Below are 23,955 nucleotides of genomic sequence, written 5' to 3' on the forward strand. Positions count from 1 at the left end.
TCACCAGTCGCCGCCCCCGACGCTCCTCCTGTGGAGCCTCCCGACCCCAGGCCCAGCTGCACTGTCTCCGGGTTCATCGCGAGCGACGATCAGCACCTCACCCTTGAGCAGCCATCATTGGGCTCAGAAACGGCTTTCTTTCCGGTCCTCGGGTAAACCCCTCCCACCGGCACCGGAAACACTCGGCCCCAAACCTCGGTTCCATGTACAGTTCGTCCCCCAACGGCCCAGCAAAGGACACATTGAACTAAATTAAACCATCTCCCGCTCTTTTGTGATTGCCTTGGCCCAGATATTAAAATCTAGCAAATTTCCCCTGCACACATCCAGCAAGACCAGGTATTCAGAGGCACTGCAGTTAAAGCCAGTTAAGGCCATCCTGACTGTGTGTGTGTGTAAGGAACCTGGCGTGAAATAGGGAACAGCCTCCCAACCAAGCGTGCTCACTCACTAAGCAAAACTGGTTCATTATAATCGGATAATGAGAAAAATTACATTTTAAAAAGTGTAAAAGTAATTTCTGCAGTGTGGGCAGGAGCTTGTACCGATACTTATTCAAAGTCCGGCTCTTTCCCAGCTTTATCAGACTTCTGAATGGACCTCTCAAATTTTAACTTTGTTGTTAATGTCGCTCACCATACACCTCTCTGTGTTGTACACTCGCTCTATGCTCTGTTCTAATTCCCTAATGCACATTGTATCATAGGATCTGCCTGTACCGAACGCAAAGCAAAACTTTTCACGCCGAGGCCAGGCATCAAATCTCCGACACCTCCTCCTACCGCTCCCTGGATCATCGTCCCACCCCTGACCACTAAACCATCATCTCCAACACCATCCACAACCTCATCACCTCAGGTGACCTCCCACCCACAGCCTCCAATCTCATCATTCCGCAGCCCCACACTGCCCGCTTCTATCTCCTTCCCAAAATCCACAAACCTGCCTGCCCTGGTCGACCCACTGTTTCCGGCTGCTCTTGCCCCACCGAACTTATCTCCACCTATCTCGACTCAGGCAACCAGCTTGTAACTGATATCCATTTCAAACCCAACGACTCCCACAGCTATCTAGAATACACCTCCTCCCACCCACCTTCCTGCAAAAATGACATCCCCTATTCCCAATTCCTTCGCCTCTGCCACATCTGCTCCCAGGATGAGGCATCCTCAAGTGTTCTCATTTTTCAAGGACCACAAGTTCCCTCCCCCCTCCTCAGTGGTCGAGAACGCTCTCGATCATGTCTCCCGCATTTCCCGCAACTTATCCCTCACACCCTCTTCCGGCAATAACAACCAAAACAGAATCCTCTTTGTCCTCATGTACCACCCCACCAAATCAAGACAATTTTCCCTCCCCACCCTTATCTGCTTTCCGGAGGGACGGCTTTCTCTGGGACTCCCTTATCCACTCCACACTCCCTTCCAGCCCCACAACACCCAGCACTTTTCCCTGCAACTGCAGGAAGTACTACACCTGCCCCTACACCTTCCCAGGTCCCAAGAAGACTTCCACATCAAGCAGATGTTCACCTGCACATCTGCTAATCTGCTATATTGAATCCAATGTTCCCGTTGTGGCCTCCTCTCTGTCAGGGAAACCAAGTGGAGGCTTGGTGACCACTTTGCAGAACACCTATGCTCAGTTCGCGCTAAACAACTGCATCTCCCAGTCGTGAACTCCCCCTCCCATTCCTCAGACGGCATGTTCATCCTGGACCTCCTGCAGTGCCACATGATGCCACCCGAAGGTTGCAGGAACAGCAACTCATATTCCACTTGGGAACCCTGCAGCCCAATGGTATCAATGTGGACTTCACAAGCTTCAAAATCTCCCCTCCCCCAACTGCATCCTGAAACCAGTCCAGCTTGTCCCCACCTCCCTAACCTGTCCTTTCTCTCACCAATCCCATCCTGCCCCCTTGACCTGCCTGTCCTTCCTGGACTGACATATCTCCCCACCTACACTCACCTTTACTGGCTCCATCCCCACCTCTTTGACCTGTCTGTCTCCTCTCCACCCATCTTCTCTATTCATCTTCTATCTGCGTCCCCCTCTCTCCCTATTTATTTCAGAACCCCCCTTCCCCTCCCCCCTCCCCCCTCCCCCACCCCCTCCCCCAGTTTTGAAGAAGGGTCTAGGCCTGAAACAACAGCATTCCTGCTCCTCTGATGCTATTTGGCCTGATGAGTTCATCCAGGTCCACACTTTGTTATCTCAGCCTGCCAAGTCAGTTTTCCCGCTCCTCTGATGCTGCTTAGCCTGCTGCGTTCATCCAGCTCAACACCTTGTCTATCTCAGACTCTCCAGCATCTGCAGTTGCTACTATCTCTGAAACTTTTCACTAGGTATGTGGAAATAATTTGACTTGGGGCTAGGGTTAGGCATCAACAAACTGCATAAAAGTACAGGTTCAAGTTAACAGTAATAGGCTGATTTATTTATTGTTTTATTGTTGCATGTACCAAGATACAGTGAAAAGTGTTGGTCTGTGTGCCATACAGGCAGATCGTAAAGGGTAGCAAAACACAGGTTACTGATACAGTGTTACAGATAGTGTTACAGATACAGATACAGTGTTACAGACAGATAGTGTTACAGATACAGTGTTACGGATAGCGTTACAGATAGATAGTGTTACAGATACAGTGTTACAGATAGTGTTACAGATAGATAGTGTTACAGATAGATAGTGTTACAGATCGTGTTAGATACAGATACAATGTTACAGATACAGTGTTACAGACAGATAGTGTTACAGATAGTGTTACAGATACAGATACAATGTTACAGATACAGTGTTACGGATAGTGTTACAGATAGATAGTGTTACAGATGCAGTGTTACAGATAGATAGTGTTATAGATACAGTGTTACAGATAGTGTTACAGATAGATAGTGTTACAGATACAGATGCAGTGTTACAGATAGATAGTGTTATAGATACAGTGTTACAGATAGTGTTACAGATAGATAGTGTTACAGATACAGAGAGAGAGAGAGAGAGATCAAAATTAACATTTGACAGGTCCGTTCAAAAGTCGTACAACTATGGTCACCGGACCTGAAACATTAACTGTTTTTCCCTTCACAGACACTGCCAGACCTGCTGAGCTTTTCCAGCAATTTCTGTTTTTGTTCCTGATTGACAGCATCCGCACTCCTTTCGGTTTCTTTTCAACTTTGGGCCGGAGGCGGGGCGTTTGGGTGTTGGGCGGGGTTTGTTGCTGTGGGGGTGGGGTTTAGTGACGTGAGGCGGTTTGGGGACGTTGGGGCGGGGTTCGGTTGTCTAGGGGGTGTGGTGTTTTAGCGTGGGGCGGGGCTTGATGATGTGCAAGAGCGTTTCGGGGACGTGGGGCGGGGTTTGTTGCCGTGGGCGGGGCTTGGGGCTGGCTCTGCGCCGCGCAGGCTTTCGGCCTGTCTGTCTCCGGTTTCGGGTGGGCGGTTGTGCGCTGCTGTTTTCAGTGAAGAGTTAGCAGGGTGATGGCGGGGGTCCCGTCCAACCCTAACAACCCTGTCGTTTTCTTCGATATCACCATCGGCGGCCAGGTAAGCGACAGGAGAGAGACCGGGAGTGGAGCGGCCCTGCTCCTCTAAGTCTGGCGCCATTCGATGTCGAGGAAAACTGGCCGTTTATTAAATCGTGAGGGTCCGGGAAATATAAACTAAGCCCGTTTACTCTCAGGGGAAAAAAAAATCGGCCTTTCCAACAGCACAGGCTGAAGCCCGTTAGTTGGCCGGGATAACACAGTGTGGAGCTGGACGAACACAGCGGGCCGGGCAGCAGGAAAGCTGACGTTTCGGGTCGGGACCTTTCTTCAGAAACATCAGCTTTCCTGCTCCTCTGCTGCCTGGCCCGCTGTGTTCGTCCAGCTCCACACTTCGTTTTCTCTGACTCCGCCATCGGCAGCTCTTAGTATCACCGTAGTAATTGGCTGGCCCGCGTTCGAATGCGCTTCTTGATTGGCTGGTCCGCTCGGACCTGCGCTCTCTGATTGGTCATCGCTTTCGTAACCGCCCTTTGAGGTTGTCTGCCATTCCAAGATCCTGTTGTGATTGGACCCTAGTATTCGGGCTTTGTTTCCGATTGGCTGATATTCTGGTAGCCGGCTCTGAATGGTTGTTGGGATGATCTTACCCATTGGCCAGCACCGAGTGTGAGTGGCAGCGGCAGCGGCCAATGAGTCTCCAGGAGCCCAAGGTCTACCTACACCCTGGCCTGGACACCATCAAGCGGGGAGTTCTTGTTATTTACCACGTGGGCAATGTTCAATGTTCTCGGACAACAGGGCACAAAAGCTCAGAGATAATGGGAACTGCAGATGCTGGAGATTCCAAGATAATAAAATGTGAGGCTGGATGAACACAGCAGGCCAAGCAGCATCTCAGGAGCGCAAAAGCTGACGTTTCGGGCCTAGACCCTTCATCAGAAAAGTTCTGAGTCTGGTACTAATCCACTGAGGGCCAGGAGAGGCATTGCTGGTGCTTGCGATCCAGGGTGAAAACGTCAATTGCAAAAGAGCTGATTTCTTTGGAATGAGAATGGATCTGGTTCAGATTCTTTGGAATCAAACTTGCAAATAAGTTTTTTTTAATTGAATTAGCTGTTTTTTTAGAAAAAGCAATTGAAGTACATTCCCAAAAGTGCAGTATTGTGCAAAGAAAGCCAGATGACAAAAGGGATGAATTTTAAACTGAACCTGTTAAAGGTACTTAGGGAGTCATAGAGCATGGAAATAGACCCTTCAGTCCATGCCAAACATATTCCCAAACTAAACTCGTCCCACTTGCTTACTTCTGGCCCATATTCCTCCAAACCTTTCCTATTCCTGTACTTACCCAGTGTCTTAAATATTCTAGTTGTACCTGCATATGCCACTTCCTCAGGAAATTCATTCCACACATGAACTACCTTATGTAAAAATAAAAAAGAGTCTTTTTGAAGTCTCTCTCCTCTCACCTCAAAAAAAATGTGTCCTCTGGTCTTGAAATGCCCTATCCTAGGGAAAATACTGGAAAATACATTAACTCCGTCTATACCCTTTTTTTAAAAAAACATCTTTTAAGGTGGCTTCTCGACCTCCTAGTGGAAGAAGTCTGAGCCTATGCAGCCTTTCCAGGAGGTTGACTTTACCTCCCTGAAGCTGTTAAAGTGGAAGCTACAATTTCAGGCAAGGGACTAGCAGCATCTCTCCCCATCCCACATTTTCTATACATTGAATAATAATGAATTGTGTGTGGGGAAAAAATATCAGGGATTTAGCTATCAAAGTAAATCTGTATTATACAAATTGAAGGGGATGAGAAGAGATAATGTTAACTGAACTTCTTCGGGCTTGGAGAAAAGGCAAAGCAAGCACCTCATCAATCCGAATTTTTAAAAATATCTTTTTGTAACAAAGTATTTTATTTGCCACTCAGCCCAGAGATGGTTCTATACCACACCTTATTCATCTTTAAGTAAGCTTGCCTCTTCCCTGTTGATGGAAGATGTGGAAGACAAGTCAAATTAACTTGGACAGCCCACGGAAAACCCAATGAACAGCAACAGGCTGCAGAGTCTGGGAGGGGAGCGACTAGGGAACACTGGCAGTATCTAGTGGTTTTATTCTACAAGTTGTACCTGAAACATAGATTTTACTGCATGATACGTGGAGCTGTAAGGACTTGACACAATAGTTGCAGCCTGGATACAGGAGAGATGATGGCTTAGTGGTCTTATCACTAGAGCATTAATCCAGAGTCCCAGATAATGTTCTGGGGACCTGGGTTCGAATCCAGCCACGGTAAATGGTGAAATTTGAATTCAATAAATGTCTGGCATGAGGAGTTGGTGGGTGACCATTAAATCATTGTCCATTGTTGGAAAAACCCATCTGGTTCACTGCATGAAAAAAGAGAACATGAAATATACCTTTAAAGGGAATGCTCTTTTCAGGTGATTAAGGTGTTCATCACCAAAGACCTTATGACAATACCCCAAGATGTTCCACAGCAGCATTATAAAATGAAATATTACACAGAGATATACTAGGACATATTAAACCAGGTGACCAAAAGCTTTGTCAAAATGTTAAGGGAGGAATGCAAGAGTGTTTTTTTCATTCCTTTACTGGTAAGCCAGCATGTATGCCTGTTATTTATTGCCATTTGAACAAAGTGTCTTGCTGGACCATTTCAGAGGGCAATTAGGAGTCAACCGTATTCCTGCCCTTTAGGGAAGGAAACTGCTGCCCTTCCCTGGTCAGGCCTACGTGTGATCCCAGACCTACAGTGACGTGGTCGACTTTAACTGCCCTCTGGGCAATTAGGGATGGGTAGTAAATGCTGGCCCAACCAGTGATGCACACATCCCGCAATGAATAAGAAAAGGTCTCTTGGGATGTTTCTGCATAATCAGTTGAATCCTGCAGATGCAGTATGGTCAGCCTTTATGCAAACCATGTTCATATTAACAATCCTGAGACAATGTCCCAGACCCCATTTGTTCAGCAACAGGAGTGTTACAACATTTATTTGTTCACAGTTCACCTTTAAATGTCGATTGAAGTTGTGCCGTAAACTCTCAAACCAAATTATACAGGTGAACTTATTTATTTATAACAGGAGGTGGGGCGCATGAAGATTGAACTGTTTGCTGATGTAGTGCCAAGGGTAGCAGAGAACATCAGGTATCACACTGCATTTCAATCTCTTCAATAATACTTCCTGTAATCATCAATTAATCTTGCTTTATTTATGATTTTATACTTTTTCTATTTTAGGCAGTTCTGCACTGGAGAATTCAGGTCAGTACTGGTTGTATTGTATTTACAGTATTTGATCTTGTTTTGATGTTAATAGCTTACCAGGAGGCTCCTAGTGTCACCCATACAAGAAATAAATTGTTCATCTCTTCTCAGCAACCAATCATGTAGTTTCTTTTCCTTCAGATCAGGGAGGAGCAGTGGCTTAAATCAGAGGCTGAGTCAGGCCTTTTGGTGGTCTCTTGAAGATTAAACATGTCGCTGTTTGTTTTTATATACACATTTTCACCTGTGTTTCCTTAGCTTTTATCTTTCCTGATGTCAGGCTTTCTATACTCCCTGCACTAACAACTCCCCAACCTACTGAAGCCATTATTTTTGAATGAACGTGGTTGGTGAGCACTTTATTTCCTACTGTGAGGGCCATTGAATTGAAGCCCATGACTCAAATTGATTGGTTAAGTGAACTCCTCAGCAACAAAATACAGCAACCCTGTTTGATTTGTTTTTCTTTTCGTCCTCCAGTTCTGGAGATAACAAACACATCATTCTGACTTAGATCACCAAACTTTAGAGAGTGCAATTGAAAGCAGATGTTTTCTAACTTAATTCGTGTCAGATAAGGATAATAACATGGCATTTTGCTCTTTTTTTTAAGCAACAGAAGCCACTTTTCTCATTCTAATCTGCCTGTTCTCCAGCCACAATTCAAACTGCCATCCCCAAAGTGTTTTGAGCATGCTATTCATGCAGTGGATTGAAAACAAAAATGTGTGGTAAAGGAGCAAAGTGAAATGTTTGTTCTACATGAGTAGGAAATGCTCATGCAGGCCTTCAGATTGTGCTATTTGTTGTTCCCTTATTTTACACTGTTGCCTCAGTGAAATAATAAATTAGGCACCAACCACTAGAGGCCACTTCTGAAATAATGTAACTTGTGTATATCACCTGGATAAATACAGTTGTTTGATCTATGACTTTGGGTCAGCCTGTAATGATTTTTGGATTGTGGCTGCTTTAAATTAAAAAAAAAACCCAAAAGCTTCTTAGAGACGAGTGGTTCATGTCTGTTTACCTTGAATTCATTTATTAACAGCACAAACTGAAGAGTTTTCTTTCAACAGGAAGGACGGTGTTCCTGTAGGTTATAAAGGAAGTACATTTCACAGGTATGCCATAAATTTTACAACTTTCCTTGCGTTCTGCCGTAGTTATTATTGCTCAATCACGACTTCCTACGAAATAAAAACGGAGCAGAATTGGAGGAGAGTTGTATCTAACTGATAGGCTGGACAGCCTGCTCTTGTTCGTGTCGAGCCTGCTCAATACGTGAGGTTCTGGTTAGTGTATTATTAAATGGATATGGATGCAATGGAGACGGTACAAATTTACAAAGGTGGTATCAGAACTGCAAGGTTACATCCATTACTGAATTGTTATGGCACAAATGCAAGCCATTCAGCCCATCATGTCAACATCAGCTCTCCAAAGCAACACTCTTTTTAATGGTAGTTCCTCCCTTTTCCTTTTAGCCTTGCACATTCTTCCTTTTTGGCTAAGAATCCAATTCCCTCTTGAATGCCTTAATTGAATCTGCCTCCAATGCACCAGACCTTAAACACTCACTGCTAGGAGGGTTTTTCTTCTCTGCTTTGGTGAAGGAAACAATCACTTTAAGTCTGTGCCTCCATCCTTTCATTATTGGAGAAAACGCATAGACTGAAGTAGGCCCCAAAACTGCTTACGCTATTCCAAATGTGACCTGGCCGAGTTTTATACAGCCTCAGCAATTTGCCTTTGCTCTTGTATTCTAACCCTCTTGAAATGGAAGTTAGCGTTGCACTGCAATGACTGCCAGACTTTAATTTTAAACCGTCAAGTTTACTGCGATTGGACAGTCCTGAGAAATGAACCAGTGAATCACCAAATAAGGAAGTAATATTCTGTTTTGTTACAAGCGTGAAATAGAAAACATTGGACATTGTATAGTTCAATGGTAATTTTGGGAAACAGAAATACAGATTTATTGGCAGCCACGCAATGTCAAATTCTCCATAATTTTTGAAGATTTACTGAAGTGACTTTGTGGAAGTCTTCAAAAATTATAGACAATTTGACACTGTGAGTGCCAATAAATCTGTATTTCTGTTTCTCAAAATTACCATTGTGTAGTTCAATGTCCAATGTTTTCTATTTTATGCTTCTAACAAAACAAAGAACGTTACTTCCTTACTTGGTCATTCACTGGTTCATTTCTCAGGATTGACCAATTGCAGTAAACTTGCCTTGTTTAAAATTTCACCAATGTTCAGCAGTTAATGCAGTGCAATCTTAGCATTCGTTTCAAGAGGGTGAGAATACAAGAGCAAAGACGTATTGCTGAGGCTGTGTGAGACTCGGCCAGACTACCTTTGGAATAGTGTAAGCAGTTTTGAGGCCTGTGTCTAGGGAAGGATGTGTTAGCCTTGGAGAGGAACCAGAGGAGGTTTAAAAGAATGATCCCAGAAATCAAGATCTTTTCAGAGGAAGGCCATTTGAAAACTCTGGTCTGTACTCAAAGTTTAGAATAATTATGGTGTGAGTGGCGGGATCTGATTGAAACTTGCAGAATACAGAGAAGCCTGGATAGAGTGGACATGGAGAAGATGTTGCCACTGATTGGAGAGACCAGGACCTAAGGACAACCCTTTAGAAATGAAGTGAGGAGGAATTTCTTCAGCCAAAGGTTGGTGAACCTGTGGAAGTCATTGCTGCAGAAGGCTGTTGTGGCTGAGTCTTTGAGTGAGTGTATTTAAAACAGATTCTTGATTATTAAGGGGTTAAAGGGTTACAGGGAGAAGGTAGTAGATTGGGGGTTGAGAAACATACCAGCCACGATCGAATACTGAAGCAGACTCTATACACCAAATGCTCTGCTGTTATATCTTTTGTCAATCAGCATTTACGTGTGCATTCTCCAGTGCAAACCCTTGACCGCCCTGATCCCACTTGCCAACCAGTCAGTGCTGAGTTCTTATTCGGTATATATGTTGGTATGCCCCTTGAATTTTTACCCTTGTGAATTATCCTGATAAGTACAAGATGAAAAACTTTGACAAAATGCTCAGTTGCTTTCCATTGTTTGTAATTAGAGGCTACTTGAAACAGCATTCTCTCCAAATAGAATTACTAACAGCAATTTCTTGATTTTTGCTTATGTGGATTCCAAAGGTTGCTGCCAGCTTCAGAGGAGTAACAATGCTGAAAACTGATCATTTCACTGCCATTATGGCTACAAGCCCCAGGCCTTTGTTTCAGGTGTGACCTGTCAAGAACCAGATCAGAATTGTAAATGAATATTATGTAGAAAGCAGCAAAAGATGGGGACAAGGATGAAAATACACTAGAGAGGAAATCAAATGACCTGTGATGACACAGACACAGCATGGATTTACAAAAGGGAAATCATATTTGGCAAACCTACTGGAGTTCTTCAAGGATATACCTTGAAGAGTCAATCAGGAAAAGGCAGTAGGTGTGGCTACTTGGACTTTCAGAAGGGTTTTAATGTGTAAAATTAGAGTGCATGGGATTGGGGGTAATGTACTGAGATGGACAGAAAATATGTTAATAGACAGGAGACAAAAAGTAGAAATAAATGAATCTTTTTCTGAATAGCAGGCAGTGACCAGTCGGGTACCACAGGGATCAATACCAGGACCTCCGCTATTGACAGTGTATATTGTTGACTTAGATGGGGAAATTAAATGTGATATCTCAGAATTTGCAGATGACACAACCCGAGGTGGAAGGGTGAGCTGTAAGGAGAATGCAGAGATGTTGCAGTGTGATTTAAACAGGCTGTGTGAGTAGGCAAATGCATGGCAGCTGAATTAAAATATGGATAAAAGTGAGGTTACCCACTTTGGATACAAAAGTAGACAGGCAGATTATTATTTGAATTTTTAATATTTGGTTGTAAGTTGAGAGAGGGAATGTTCAATGAGATCTGTGCATCCTTGTGCATCAGTCACTGAAAGTAAACGTTCAGGTGCAGAGGACAGTAAAGAAGGCAAACTGAATGTTAGCTTTTATAGCAAGAGGATATGAGTACAGGAACAGGGATGTCTGGCTGCAATTATACAGGGCATTAATGAGGACATACTTGGAATATTGTGTGCACTTTTAGCTTCCTTATCTGAGGAAGAATATTCTTGCTATAGAGAGTGTGCAGTGAAGGGTTACCAGATTGATTCCTGGGACAGTGTATGAGGAGGGATTGAGTTGGTTAGGATTGTATTGTCTGGAGTGTAGAAGAATGAGCGAGGATCTTGTAGATAATTCTCAAATTCCAACAGGACCAGACAGGTTAGATACGGGAAGAATGTTAGTGGTGGGGAAGCCTAGAACTGGAGTCATAGTTTAAGAGTAAGGAGTAAACCTTTTTAGGACTAACATAAGAAATTTGTTTACCCATACAATGGTGAGCCCATGGAATGCACTGCCGTAGAATGCAGTTTAGGCAAAACATTGTGGCTTCAAAATAGAAGTAGATATAGGTCGAGCCATGATCATATATATTAGCAGAGCAGACTCGACAGGTTGAATGACCTGCTTCTGCTGCTCTGTTCTACATTTCTATGAACTCTTTACGAATTTGCTGCAAGGATTGGCACTGGGACCACTTTGTCATATATTCATATCCAAATCATTTATGTGAAAGACAAATGATTAGTAAGTTTGCAGATGACACCAAAATTGGTGGTGTCGTGTGTCGTGAAGGTTATCTCTATGCTGAACAGAATCTTGATCATATAGGCCAATGGGCCGAGGAGTGGCAGATGAAGTTGAATTTAGATAACACTGAGATGTTGCATTTGTTAGGCAAATCAGGGCAGGGTTCGCACACCTAATGGTAGGGTCCTGGGGAGTTTGCCAAATAGAGACCTTGGGGTACAAATTCATAGTTCCTTGAAAGTGGAGTTATGGGTAGACAGGACGGTGAAGGAAGCATTTTGCTACACTTGCCTTTATTGGCCAGTGTATTGAATACAGAAGTTGTGGCTGGACAGGACATTGGTTAGGCCACTTTTGAAATATTGTGTTCAGTTCTGGTCTCCCAATTGGTCGTGATCTTTCAAAAGTCTCTGGAGTCAGGGAAAGTCCCAGATGATTGGAAAACTGCTGTTGTAACTCCCTTGTTTAAGAAAGGATCAAGGCAAAAGATGGAAAATTATAGACCGATTAGCCTAACCTCGGTAGTTGGTAAAATTCTAGAATCCATTGTCAAGGATAAGATTTCTAAATTCCTGGAAGTGCAGGGTCAGATTAAAACAAGTCAGCATGCTTTTAGTAAGTGGAGGTCATGCCTGACAAACCTGTTAGAATTCTTTGAAGATGTAACAAGTATGTTAGACCAGGGAAACCCAGTAGATGTTATCTATCTAGACTTCCAAAAGGCCTTTGATACAGTGCCTCATGGGAGGCTGCTGAGCAAGGTGAGGGCCCATGGTGTTTGAGGTGAGCTACTGGCTTGGATTGAGGATTGGCTGACTGACAGAAGGCAGAGAGTTGGGATAAAAGGCTCTTTTTCGGAATGGCAACCGGTGACGAGTGGTGTCCCGTGGGTTCAGTGTTGGGGCCACAGCTGTTCACCTTATATATTAATGATCTGAATGAAGGGACTGGGAGCATTCTGGCGAAGTTTGCCGATGATATGAAGATAGGTGGACAGGCAGGTAGTACTGAGGAGGTGGGGAAGTTGCGGAAAGATTTAGACAGTTTAGGAGAGTGCTCCAGGAAATGGCTGATGAAATTCAATGTGAGGTTTTGCACTTTGGAAAAAAGAATACAGGCATGGACTATTTTCTAAACGGTGAGAAAATTCGCAAATCAGAAGTGCAAAGGGATCGGGGAGTGTTGGCCCAAGATTCTCTAAAGGTTAACTTGCAGGTAGAGTCCGTAATTAAGAAAGCGAATGTAATGTTGTCGTTTATCTCAAGAGGGTTGGAATATAAAAGCAGCAATGTGCTTCTGAGGCTTTATAAAGCTCTAGTTAGGCCCCATTTAGAATACTGTGTCCAATTTTGGGCACCACACCTCGGAAGGACATACTAGCCCTGGAGCGTGTCCAGCAGAGATTCACACGGATGATCCCTGGAATGGTAGGTTTAACGTATGATGAATGGCTAAGGATCCTGGGATTGTACTCATTAGAGTTTAGAAGGTTGAGGGGAGATCTAATAGAAACTTACAAGATAATGTATGGTTTAGAAGGGGTGGACGCTAGGAAGTTGTTTCCGTTAGGCGGGGAGACTAGGGCCCGTGAGCACAGCCTTAAAATTAGAGGGGGTAAATTTAAAACTAAAATGAGACGACATTTCTTCAGCCAGAGAATGGTGGGCTTGTGGAATTCGTTGCCGCAGAGTGCAGTGGAGGCCGGGACGTTGGATGCCTTCAAGGCAGAGATCGACAAATTCTTGATCTCAAAAGGAATCAAGGGCTACGGGGAGAGTGTAGGGAAGTGGTGTTGAAATGCCCATCAGCCATGATTTAAATGGCGGAGTGGACTTGATGGGCCGAATGGCCTTACTTCCACTCCTATGTCTTATGGTCTTATAGAAAAGATGTTGATCCTGAAAGTGTTCAGAAAAGATTTATAAGGATGTTGCTGGGGTTAGAGGGTTTGAGCTATATAGAGAGAGACTGAATAGGCTGGGGCTATTTTTCATAGAGGTTTGTAAAATCATGAGGGACATGGATAGGGTGAATAGCCATGGTCTTTTTCACAGGGTAGGGATATCTAAAACCAGAAGTCATAGGTTTAAGGTGAGAGGGAAAGGGCAACTTTTTCATTCAATCGGCGGAGCATGTATGCAATGAGCTGCCAGAGGAACTAGTGGAGACAGGTATGATAACAATATTTAAAAGCTGTCTGGATTGGTATGTGAATAGGAAGGGTTGAGAGGGGTGTGGGCCAAATACTGCGAAATGTCACTAGATTAATTTAGGATACTTGGTCGGTATAGAAACTCAATAGCTAAATGGTGAATGCCTGTATGAACAGCTAAGGCAGTGAGGTTGTGGTGAGTCTGAAATGGAAACTGATGCGGCTGTCAAAATGGTGTTTTATTTTGCCAGTTGCTGCAGTCTCCATTGTAAACACACATTAGCCGTGCCCAATGATCTTGGCTAGTTTGATTCTCTCTGTAATGTTTTTCCTATTATTTTATGTTAACATTGCAATAAACAGTTCACCACCTTTTTCTGGTCTTTTCTCCAGCAAGTTACTTGTATTTTATTGTTTTTTACTACCACAAGCCCTTTCAGGAATGTAATCAAAAACTAAGATGGTACAAGCCCAAAGAACTTTATTGTACAAAGGACTTAAAAGTAGTAAGGAAGGTGGAGTGGGCAAAGATCTGGCAGATGGAGTATGATGTTGACAACTGTCAAGTCATCCATTTTAATAGGAGTAACAGTAAAATGAACTATTATTTGAACGGTAAAAAATTGCAACATGCTGCTGTGCAGACGACCTGGGTGCCCTTGTGCATGATTTGCAGGAAGTTGACTTGCAGGTACAAAACAAAATTAAGGCAAATGGAATTTAATGCTTCATTTCTAGCAGGATTGAGTTTAAAAACAAGCAGCTTATGTTGCAACTGTATAAAGTGCTGATGAGGCCACACCTAGAGTACTGTGTACAGTTTTGGCCTCCTTGTTTGAGAAAGAATGTACTGGCACTGGAGGGGGTGCAGAGGAGATTCACTAGGTTGATCCTGGAGTTGGGAGCGTTGACTTTGAGGAGAGACTGAGTAGGCTGGGATTATATTCATTGGAATTTAGAAGAATGCCGGGATCTTACAGAAACATAATTATGAATAGAATAGATAAAATAGGAGCAGGGAGGTTGTTTCCACTGGCAGGTGAAACTAGAACTAGGGGGCATTGCCTCAGCATAAGGGGGGTGCAGATTTAGGACTGAGTTAAGGAGGAACTTCTTCACCCAAAGAGTTGTGAATCTGTAGAATTCCCCCAATTCTCAGCCATGATCTTATTGAATAGCACTTTGGACTCGAAGGGCCAGATGACCTATTCTTGTTCCTGATTCTCATATGTCGGTTTTCTTTCTTTCCCTCCTTTTTTTCTGTTTACTTTTACATGCTGTTCATTTGTAATTTTTTTTTGAATTCTAACAAGTCCATAGTTCATCTAACTGATCTGTTCCCTGTACAGTGCTCACTGGCTGATTTTGAATATTTCCAACATTTTATGCTTTTGTTTGACTTTTTGGTATTTGCAAGTTTTCATGTAGGTTCAAATATGTTCTGTTGTGGTTAATTATCGCAGTGCTAGTTTCTATGAAGTAATTGCGACTTCCATCCATTTGCTGCAAAAGAATCTTTCATTTTTCAGGGTAATCAAGGACTTCATGATACAAGGGGGTGACTTTGTAAATGTAAGTTATTGAAGCACATTTTGTGGTATTTTCCGAGACAATTAGTGCTGACACCTTGTGGGGTATTTGCCACCTTGGCCAATATCTGAGACTAGGTAAGAGTTAGCTTGTTTGAAGTAGCTCTTAGACCCGAGGCAAACGGAAACTTAGTGGCAATCTCATGATCAGTGGTAGAGGATAGAGCACCCGCGCATATCTGCGGAAGGAGTTCTCTTTTTAGATAGGAAGGTTTACTGCGTGATGGCAATAAGTAGACCTACATTTGATCAGGCAAAATTATGAGGGCCTTAGGGAGCTGGTACAGATCCATCTATTCCCTGTGAAAGCAAGTAGAATTCCCTGTTTCCACCCACAGGCTGTGTGTGATTTCAGTAAAGTGGGTCGAGCTATGTAAGATGAACAGTAATCCTTTTAGAACTATTACCTTCTATAACTAACAATTAGTGGAGGCAGGGAACGAAGCTGTTTGACCAGGTGGAGATATCGGAAATGAGAGGTTATGTGATTAAAAATCTTAAGATTAGATGGAACACTTGAGCTCTCACACATGCAACTGCCAACTTTGTGACCAGCAGGGGCCACTGCTAGCACATGGCGCTATGTGACATCGACCCAGGCTTGGCTTAATCTGGCAGAGAGTGCAATGTACAACTTGAAGGGGACGGGGATTTTCCCAAAATTCAAATGTAGGCCACATTCTATGGCAGTTGGAGTTGAATTGAGTTGTGCTGGGGGGTGGGGGCGATTGTTGAGCTGGTGGACTGGAACTTTCATTCTCCATCAGAGCTCAAGAATTCCGAGGTGTGATTGAGTGCTGTGTAAATGCATCATGAAACAGAACCAGCAAAAATTCAAAATTTGCAATAATGGGGAAAGCTGAATAGACATAATCAGATGGATTTGAATATTATCCTCAACCACCCATCCAAGGTACAGAGGCTTGACCTGTGTCCAAGACTGGGCCTCATTAATGTACAGACATTAGATATGTGATTACCCACAGAAACATCGCATTGCATACAGTGGCACTGGGAAATGGAGCAGGCAGCCCACTCATTATTAATTATCTGTACTACTGCCTGTCTTACGTCAGGTGAACAAGTTAAAGGCTCGAATATCTGAGCATTTTTGGCCAATTGAATCCTCTTACTGTAGAAGCCGTCCAGGTAGATAAGCTGGAAGTGGTGTGGAGTCATGGGAAACCCGAAATATCCCTTGAGAGTAAGGCTTAAACTTTATAAGAACGTGTGGAGAGGACAGGAACGCTTGGAAGGCATAGCCTATTGCCAATACCGGATAGCAAATGCGGAAGTGAGCATTGCATAACAACGTGAGTGGAATTGCCCATGTCTCTCAAATGCAGCTGTCTAATTTAAGACAAATAACAGCTAGATGCTTATAAGCATGGAGATAAAGCAAAAATGCTGCCGTTGCTGAAAATTTGAAGCAAATACAGAGAACTCTGGAGAAGCTCAGCAGGTTTGGCAGCATCTGTGGAGAGAGACAAACAGTTAATATTTCGAGTCCAGTGACCTTCTGCAGAACTTCAGAACTAGTTCTGAAGAATCATCATACCTGATTACCAACAAGGAACAAGTAAACCACTTAGCCCTTTTGAGTAATAAGATCACAACTGAGCTGATTTTTAAGCTCAACTGTTTATTCCTGCATATCTCCTGATAATTTGTCACCCCCTTAGCAAGCAAGTATTTACCATTTCTGACTTTAAAAATATATAAGGATTCTACATCTGACGACTAAAGAAGAAAGGAATTCCAAAAGACTGTCAATCCTTTCGGAGAAAAGATGTTTCCGGTTTTAAATGGGTGCATCCCATTTTTAAACAATGAGCCCTACTTCTCGATTTCCCCAGAAGAGAGAAAGCTTCCTTTCAATGTCCAGCCCGTCAAGTCCTCTCAGGATCTTTTATGTTTCAATTAACCCACATCTGATTCTCTTAAACTTTAGTAGAGGATTCAGGTCTAGCCTTCACTGAGCTGCTTCCAAAACTTCAACATCCTTCTGTAAGTACGTTGACCAGTACTGAACACGGTACTCCAGATGCGGTTTCACCAAACATCAACTGTTTCTCTCTCAACTGATGCTGCCTGACCTTCGAGTTTCTCCACACTGTCTGTTTGTTTAAGCACAGAACTTGTGATTGTTGTATGGGCACAACTGTTCTCCATCTTTACAAGACATTTGTACTCCCCAAAACTGTGGGGACTGATAATTGGACATGGATGCATCCTATCTGTTACCCCTTTATTGTTAAGCATTCTTGAAATATCTTATGAAAGTCAGCATTACATAGAAATATGATAGCCCTGTGCTTGGTGTGTGATTTTAAACTTAAAATTGTTAATTTTCTGCATAATCTCTTGAATGTTTAAGCTAATGCAGTGAGCCTCTTGCCCACAGGGAGATGGGACTGGTGTATGTAGTATTTATAGAGGACCGTTTGCAGATGAAAACTTCAAACTGAAACACAGTGTCCCTGGTCTCTTATCCATGGTAAGGGAGCTTCAAATTGTTTATGTAACATTCATATTAATGAAAAATGTGTTTTTATTAATTGAAGAAAGAGAGATTTGCATTTCTCATGACTACTAGAAGTCCCAAATGATTCATACGCAGTGGAGTGTTTTTGAAGTGTAATTATTGATGTGATGTAGGAGATGCGTTGAGACCCCACAAACAGCAATGTGATCAATTCCAGCTAATCTGTTATAAAACATTAATACTTCTCAGGTCAACGGGGCTTTCACCCATATTCTTATTCAAAATAGTGCCATGGGGTCTATATATCCACTTGAACAGGCAAATGGGGCCTGAGGTTAATATCTAAAAGACGACAGTTCCAAAAGTGCAGCACTCCTTCAGAATGCTGTGGGGTATCTGCTGAGTTTTTTCCTGCTGTGCAGTGAAACTTAAACCTGATGGAGGGAAATGTGAAAAGCTGCTTCGAAACTTTACTCTTTTGTGTTATACTAACCAGGTCTTTTTTGTGCGTATCAAACAGGCAAACAGTGGCCCAAATACAAATGGTTGTCAGTTCTTCATCACATGTTCTAAATGTGATTGGCTTGATGGGAAGCATGTTGTTTTTGGTAAGGAAACAGAAATCTGTCTGAACGATTTCAGGAGTGGTTGTTGTTCTGGGAACATGTCTATTCTTTAGTGTCAGTACAAAAATGAATCATACATTAAATACAAGAAGGACGAATTTCCAGATTTTGTATCCAATTTTATTAATAAAACCAGATGATCAAATTCTGTCTTGGCTTCCTCCTCAGTAACTAAATTTATCCACCTTGTGGTGGATAATGGGAGTACTAGGTAATCTGGAGTGTAACTAACAGGTGAAAGATCTGTTTCAGTCATGCCAAGTACCTTCTCAAGGTGGTTATTTGCTCCCTGGCAAGTGAATGATATCAGGTGAAATGAGGCCTTGTCATTTTCCTGACTCTGCCACCATCCAAACTTTTAACACTTAGACTGTAGTTCACTGGATAATGATTATGAGCAGGAATCCTGATCAACTTCCCACAAAATAATCTGGGGAAGCTGAGGCCAAAGGTAGCGCCTTTAGTGTCATCAGGGTCTAGTTTTAAATAGCTTTCATTTTAAGATTATTGATGACTGTAACTTGCAGATTGCACGCCAACAATTTTGGAATTCAACTTCCAAAACTGCAGCAGTCTTCATAATGTTGGGAAGGCAGACAGCTGTTCCTGTTCATTGCAGATCTGATGATTCTCATTTGTGGAAATGAGAATGTTTCCAGAATTTTTTTTTACAGAAAATCAGCGTGTCCCTATTAAAGAAGAAAATCTTTAGCATTGTTACTCTTACTCATGTATTTTAATACTCCTGCTCCGAGTATTGATACGTCCTGCTCATCGGGCAATGCCAATGGTCTATTCTAAATGTTCTGAACAGAGTGACTGTTGCATGTTTTTCTGTACTCCCAGTGGGTATGGGCTTCCAGTCACTGATTGCAGTGCAAAGCGTTTCTACTTACTTTCCTTGTCAGCATAGAAAAGGCCAAGAATTGGGTGTGCAGAAACTTAGCCACCTGTTCATATTCACTTACATTTTATTGTCTCTTCCTTGGAAGGTTACTCTATTTATTTAGCCTCTTGAAGGAACCAATACCTTTTTAAAAATCTTATTTTATCCAGGTAAAATAATTGATGGATTGCTTGTAATGAGGAAAATTGAGGTAAGCAATTATCTGTTTTGGTAATATTTATTGCTGCAAAGCAAATACTGTCGCTAAGTTAAACATTTGCTGTACAAACAGCGTTTAGGTGCAGTCTGCTGCTAAATGTTTTTCATTTGCATCTAATGTACACACATTTCAGCAAAAAAAATTCCATGGATTTTTCAGTGAGGACCAGGGCGGGGGCAGTGTAGTTAAGATGATCATTCTTCCTTGACTCCAATAAATAAATACAGCCTGGTAATTGGAATATGAAAGATGAACCAAAAGATATTAATGCACATTAATCATTTAGATTCTTCTGAAACATCCATGTGTAATTACATTTGTAAACTTTTCACCATGCCTCCCAGGGGCATGTAAAATTTTGAGAGAATAGAACTCTGAGAAACTCCACAGATGGCTCCTTGGGCCTGCAAGTGATTGAGTTAAAAATATTCCATTGGGATCTTGACATAATATTACACCAAAACAAAACATTGCATTTACTGGAAATCTGAACCAAATTCTGTTGATAGATCACACTTGAAAAGTTGACTCCGTCTCTTCACAGATGCTGCCAGATCTACTGAACTTTTCCACATTTTCTGATTTTATTAGCTTTGACCCACTGCATTCCAAACATAGTTTTATGATCCAAGCAATGTTGAATGAAAATGTTCCAATAATTAGTGTCAGCATCATTTCTGCAGTCAAACTTTTAGCAGGTACTCATCCACCCCTTTTTAAAGAAACCGCTTTGTATGGCTTTCTTAAATATTGTTGTTCTTTCCCAATCACATTCTGAATTATCTTCCTATTTTTACACTATGTCCAAAGGCAGCTAGGTAATTAATCATTTCCTCCATGTGACCAATTGCAAGCAGGCCATATCACATGCCTGCAAGTGTCGTGCCAGTTTTCTTTTCCGTCCTTCTCCCTGCCCAAGGAGTAGCCCACGGTCTCTGCCTTTTCTTTCTTGTACAACCCTGCAAATCTATGCAGGCTAATCGTAAAACTAAGATTATGATGATGTTAAGTAACCTGCTGCTAGTTGCAATTGTGGCTAATTTAACTTGCCATCCATGCACTGTTACTGCCTATTATCTGTGTCATCATTATTGTTCCTGGAATGGGGATTTGAAGTTGGTGTATCAAAGATAGGAATACACCAGCGTCCCATCTTCACCAACACAAAGGATTTTTTGAGTTGCATGCACACACATTCAGTAGCTGGAACTTGAGCACTTCCAACCAGCTTCCAATGTCCTGTTGTCTCTTACCAATTGCTAAATGCATTGACCTGCTTTTATTTTCACTGTAGCCTCTAAAGAAACTTCAGGCATTAATTCAGATTATATCATCTTCAATGTTTAATTCCGACTATTGCACAGAACCAATCTAATCTACTTCTTCATGTACGCTATCATATGATGCCTTCGGGAAGTAATTAACTTACAATTAAAGAGAACAAAAGTAAAAATGATGAAAACAATGTAGTGCTGAAACAATGCACAGAAGCTGTGTCTATGCACAGACCCTACTGTGCGAGACACCAGTGAATTATTGTACCCATTTAGTCAATGTTTTAATCAGTGGAATACACTCGAAGATGATGACAGCAGTTTAGTTAGATTTATTCATTTTTCTCCACCCCCCCCCATCACTTTCCAATCTTCTCAAAAACGTAGTTAATTCTTGGAACTTACATTTATTGCCTGTCTGTAATTGTCCTTGGAAAAATAGCTGCACCCTTCACCGATGACATGCATGATGTACTTGGTCCCATGTGGCTGGTGGTGAGATCCAGGATTTTTGACCCAGAAGTTATAAAGCAATGGTGAATTTTTTTTTCAAATCAAGATGACATGTCTTGGAGGTGAAAATGATACCATACACCTGTTGCTGTTGCACATCAGGGTGGTGAGAGATAGTGGACTGTGGTGCTTCTGAAGAGACTGTGGCAAGTTGCTGCATTAAAACTTGTTTAGACAGGATAAATGCTTAACCTGTGCATAAAGCACCATTGAACAAAACACTGTTTTGGATGCTGTGGAGCTTCTTGACTGTTTTTTGTAGTTATGGCTAGCCAGGAAAATGAAGAGAATCTCAACACACTCCAGATTTATGCCTTGTCAATGATGGAGAGGCTTTGAGGAGTCAGAATTTCAACCAGTCACAACTAAATGCCCAGTCTCTGGCCTGTCCCCTGCCATCTTTACACTGCCCCCAGACCCACAACTGAACAAAATAATGCTCTTCGTTACTATATCATTCCCTGTGCCCTTTGTTCCTTGTGGCTCAACCTGGTTTGCAGTCATCACCTCCATCAATCCTGGCCCAGTGTCATGACTCTCCCACCTTTAAACTGTTTGCTTCATTAGAAACAAAAGCAGAAGCTGCTGAAAAAACTCGGCAGGTCTGGCAACCTGTGTGGAATGAAGTCAGAGTTAACGTTTTCTAAGTTTTTTTTAGGTTTTTAGCTTCATTAGAACACAGCTTTGTTTTGGCTCCTCTTAAGTAGCCATTTGAAAGTTCAATCAGTTAATGAAATTGTGACTATGAGAGTAAAACAGTGTTCTCTTTCAAAAAGCTTTATTGTTTATTATTAATCATTTATAAAACATCTGCCCACAGAATGTTCCTACTGGACCCAGCAACAAGCCGAAACTTCCTGTGGTAATTGCACAATGTGGAGAAATGTAGAGTTTACTGAAACAAGAGAAGAATCCAGCTCTTCGCTATTTAAGAAGTGTAAAGTGACCTGCTTTATGACCTGCACACGATTGTGCTAGAGTTCAGAGCCAGAGGTTTAAAGTATTAACGAGCACAATCTGGGATTTTGACAACCAGGTTTAATTTAACCCGAGGCCTAGGTGTATAGAAAATTTCTATGCTATGAATAAGTCACTCCAAAACCATTTCCCTCTTTTAAAAATAAAAACATCATTGTAGTAGAGTTCTTGTCTAGAACCTCAGCTTGAGACACAAATTTTCCCTGGTGAAATTTGAGTCTTCCGAAGCATTTTTTTTCTGGAAATATATTCATGTATATACAAAGTCCAGTGAGTCCCTGTCAGTGAAATCTGAATTTAATTGTCTTTGTAACAACTAAGACATCAAATCATTCATTTTTGTTTTTTTGAAAAGTAGTTTGTACTATCTGCCAAATTTGTAAACTTCCCATTTAGGGAGAACAGGATGTTAATATTTTTGCAGCTGTCATGATTTGTAATTTTATATTTCAGTCTCAGTTTATATTTACTTTTCTTTTGAACTTTAAGAATTATGTATACCGTAACATCTGAAATAAAACATTTTGGTAGAATGTTATTTAGTGAGTGAGTGATAAATCCCTGTATTAACCATTTCATGGGTTTCTTTTATGTGTAAGTTTAGGAACCAAAATGTTGTATGAATGAGTGAACGTTTGAATTTCATTAGTCTCTGTTTTCCACAATTAATGCAATTTAAATTTTTGATTTCTGGTTAAGTATGAGCACTGGCATCAATAAAAAGGGATCTGGCCCAAAATAACTGGTCAGAAGTTAACAAATAGACGGATAGAAGTTGTCAAACATAAAATACGAAATAAGTGTTTTCATAAGACCAAATATGGTTACAACAAAGAATGAGTGTCTTAGCTAATGAGAGAGCTCTATACTAAATTGAACACCTGTAAAAAAGAATTACTACCAGTACATTTACTTATTTGGTATTATAAAACTGGAGTATCGTTTGAAAAATATTAATTTTGTAAGAGCATTCATCAGGGCAATTCTCAAGAAACATCCAGTATAAAAAGAAAACACCATTTATAATGTAGGATAGAGATGGTTAATTTGCAAGTGAACTCTGGTGGACAAATTTCCATGAAGAATGCACCAGTTAATGATGACTGACAGTTCATTGTCAATCTTTGTCTAAGTTTTAAACCAAGCAAGTTGACTCTTAATTGGTTACGGCATTGCCACGCAAAATAAACCAGTGAGTACCTAATAACCATTGTCTGAGTTGAAGTAAGTGTATTGTATGTACCTGATCTTTCTGTCTGCAAAGAACAGGGCCTTATGTGTAAATGTATGTAACTCCCACTACTGGGAAGTAGCCACACTAACAACCCGACAGACAACCTTGTAGTTAGTCAGTCAACCATCTGTGCCGTTACGTTTCTGTGTAAGACATCCAGAAGTACTTTTAACAAGTCTCTTGAAGCAGCTTATTAAATGCCATCTGAAAATCCATTTGACTCCCACTATCCTTTTGTTTTTCCAACTTTCTCTTCAAAGAGATGTTAAATTAATTGAATTAGCAGAAATCAATCCTCTCCCTCTGTCGTTGTTAAATACTTGCCTCTCAAAATACTCACTGTTACCCTGAAATATGGATTTTCAAGATCTGTTCCCAATAAGTGTTATTCTGACTGGTTGGTGAGTAACCTGACATAGACAATAAAGTAAAGCAGCAGAATTAGGCTACTCAGCCCATTGAGTCTGCTTCACCATTCAATCATTGCTGATATGTTTCTTAACTCCGTTCTCCTGCCTTCCTCCCCCTCCAGCCCC

The 23,955-nt window shown here is 41.8% G+C and overlaps 2 protein-coding genes across 2 annotated transcripts in view; one reads left to right on the top strand and one right to left on the bottom strand.

Annotated features, from left to right (window-relative positions):
• taf10 (TAF10 RNA polymerase II, TATA box binding protein (TBP)-associated factor) overlaps window positions 1-164 on the bottom strand; it is a 24,391-nt gene extending 24,227 nt beyond the window's left edge. Inside the window, exon 1 of the mRNA XM_059655641.1 lies at window positions 5-164. Coding sequence (XP_059511624.1) covers window positions 5-77 — 73 coding nt within the window. The 5' untranslated portion in view covers window positions 78-164. The remainder of the gene's footprint in view (window positions 1-4) is intronic.
• Window positions 165-3,382: 3,218 nt separating this feature from the next.
• On the top strand, window positions 3,383-23,634 carry ppih (peptidylprolyl isomerase H (cyclophilin H)). The gene is made up of 9 exons (XM_048561549.1): window positions 3,383-3,549; window positions 6,607-6,671; window positions 6,765-6,788; window positions 7,871-7,915; window positions 15,144-15,186; window positions 17,608-17,700; window positions 18,209-18,296; window positions 19,371-19,411; window positions 22,028-23,634. The coding sequence occupies exons 1-9, from the start codon at window positions 3,484-3,486 to the stop codon at window positions 22,094-22,096; spliced, it is 534 nt and encodes a 177-aa protein (XP_048417506.1). The 5' UTR covers window positions 3,383-3,483; the 3' UTR covers window positions 22,097-23,634.
• Window positions 23,635-23,955: the final 321 nt, after the last annotated feature.

Source organism: Stegostoma tigrinum, chromosome 28 (assembly GCF_030684315.1).
Source record: "Stegostoma tigrinum isolate sSteTig4 chromosome 28, sSteTig4.hap1, whole genome shotgun sequence".
NCBI classification, from domain to species: domain Eukaryota; kingdom Metazoa; phylum Chordata; class Chondrichthyes; order Orectolobiformes; family Stegostomatidae; genus Stegostoma; species Stegostoma tigrinum.

Coding starts and splice junctions, on each gene's coding strand:
- ppih (XM_048561549.1), top strand. CDS start 3,484: ATGGCGGGGGTCCCGTCCAACCCTAACAACCCTGTCGTTTTCTTCGAT. Junction 6,789..7,870: donor TTCTGCACTGGAGAATTCAG/GTCAGTACTGGT, acceptor TTCTTTCAACAG/GAAGGACGGTGTTCCTGTAG. Junction 17,701..18,208: donor TCCCTGGTCTCTTATCCATG/GTAAGGGAGCTT, acceptor CGTATCAAACAG/GCAAACAGTGGCCCAAATAC.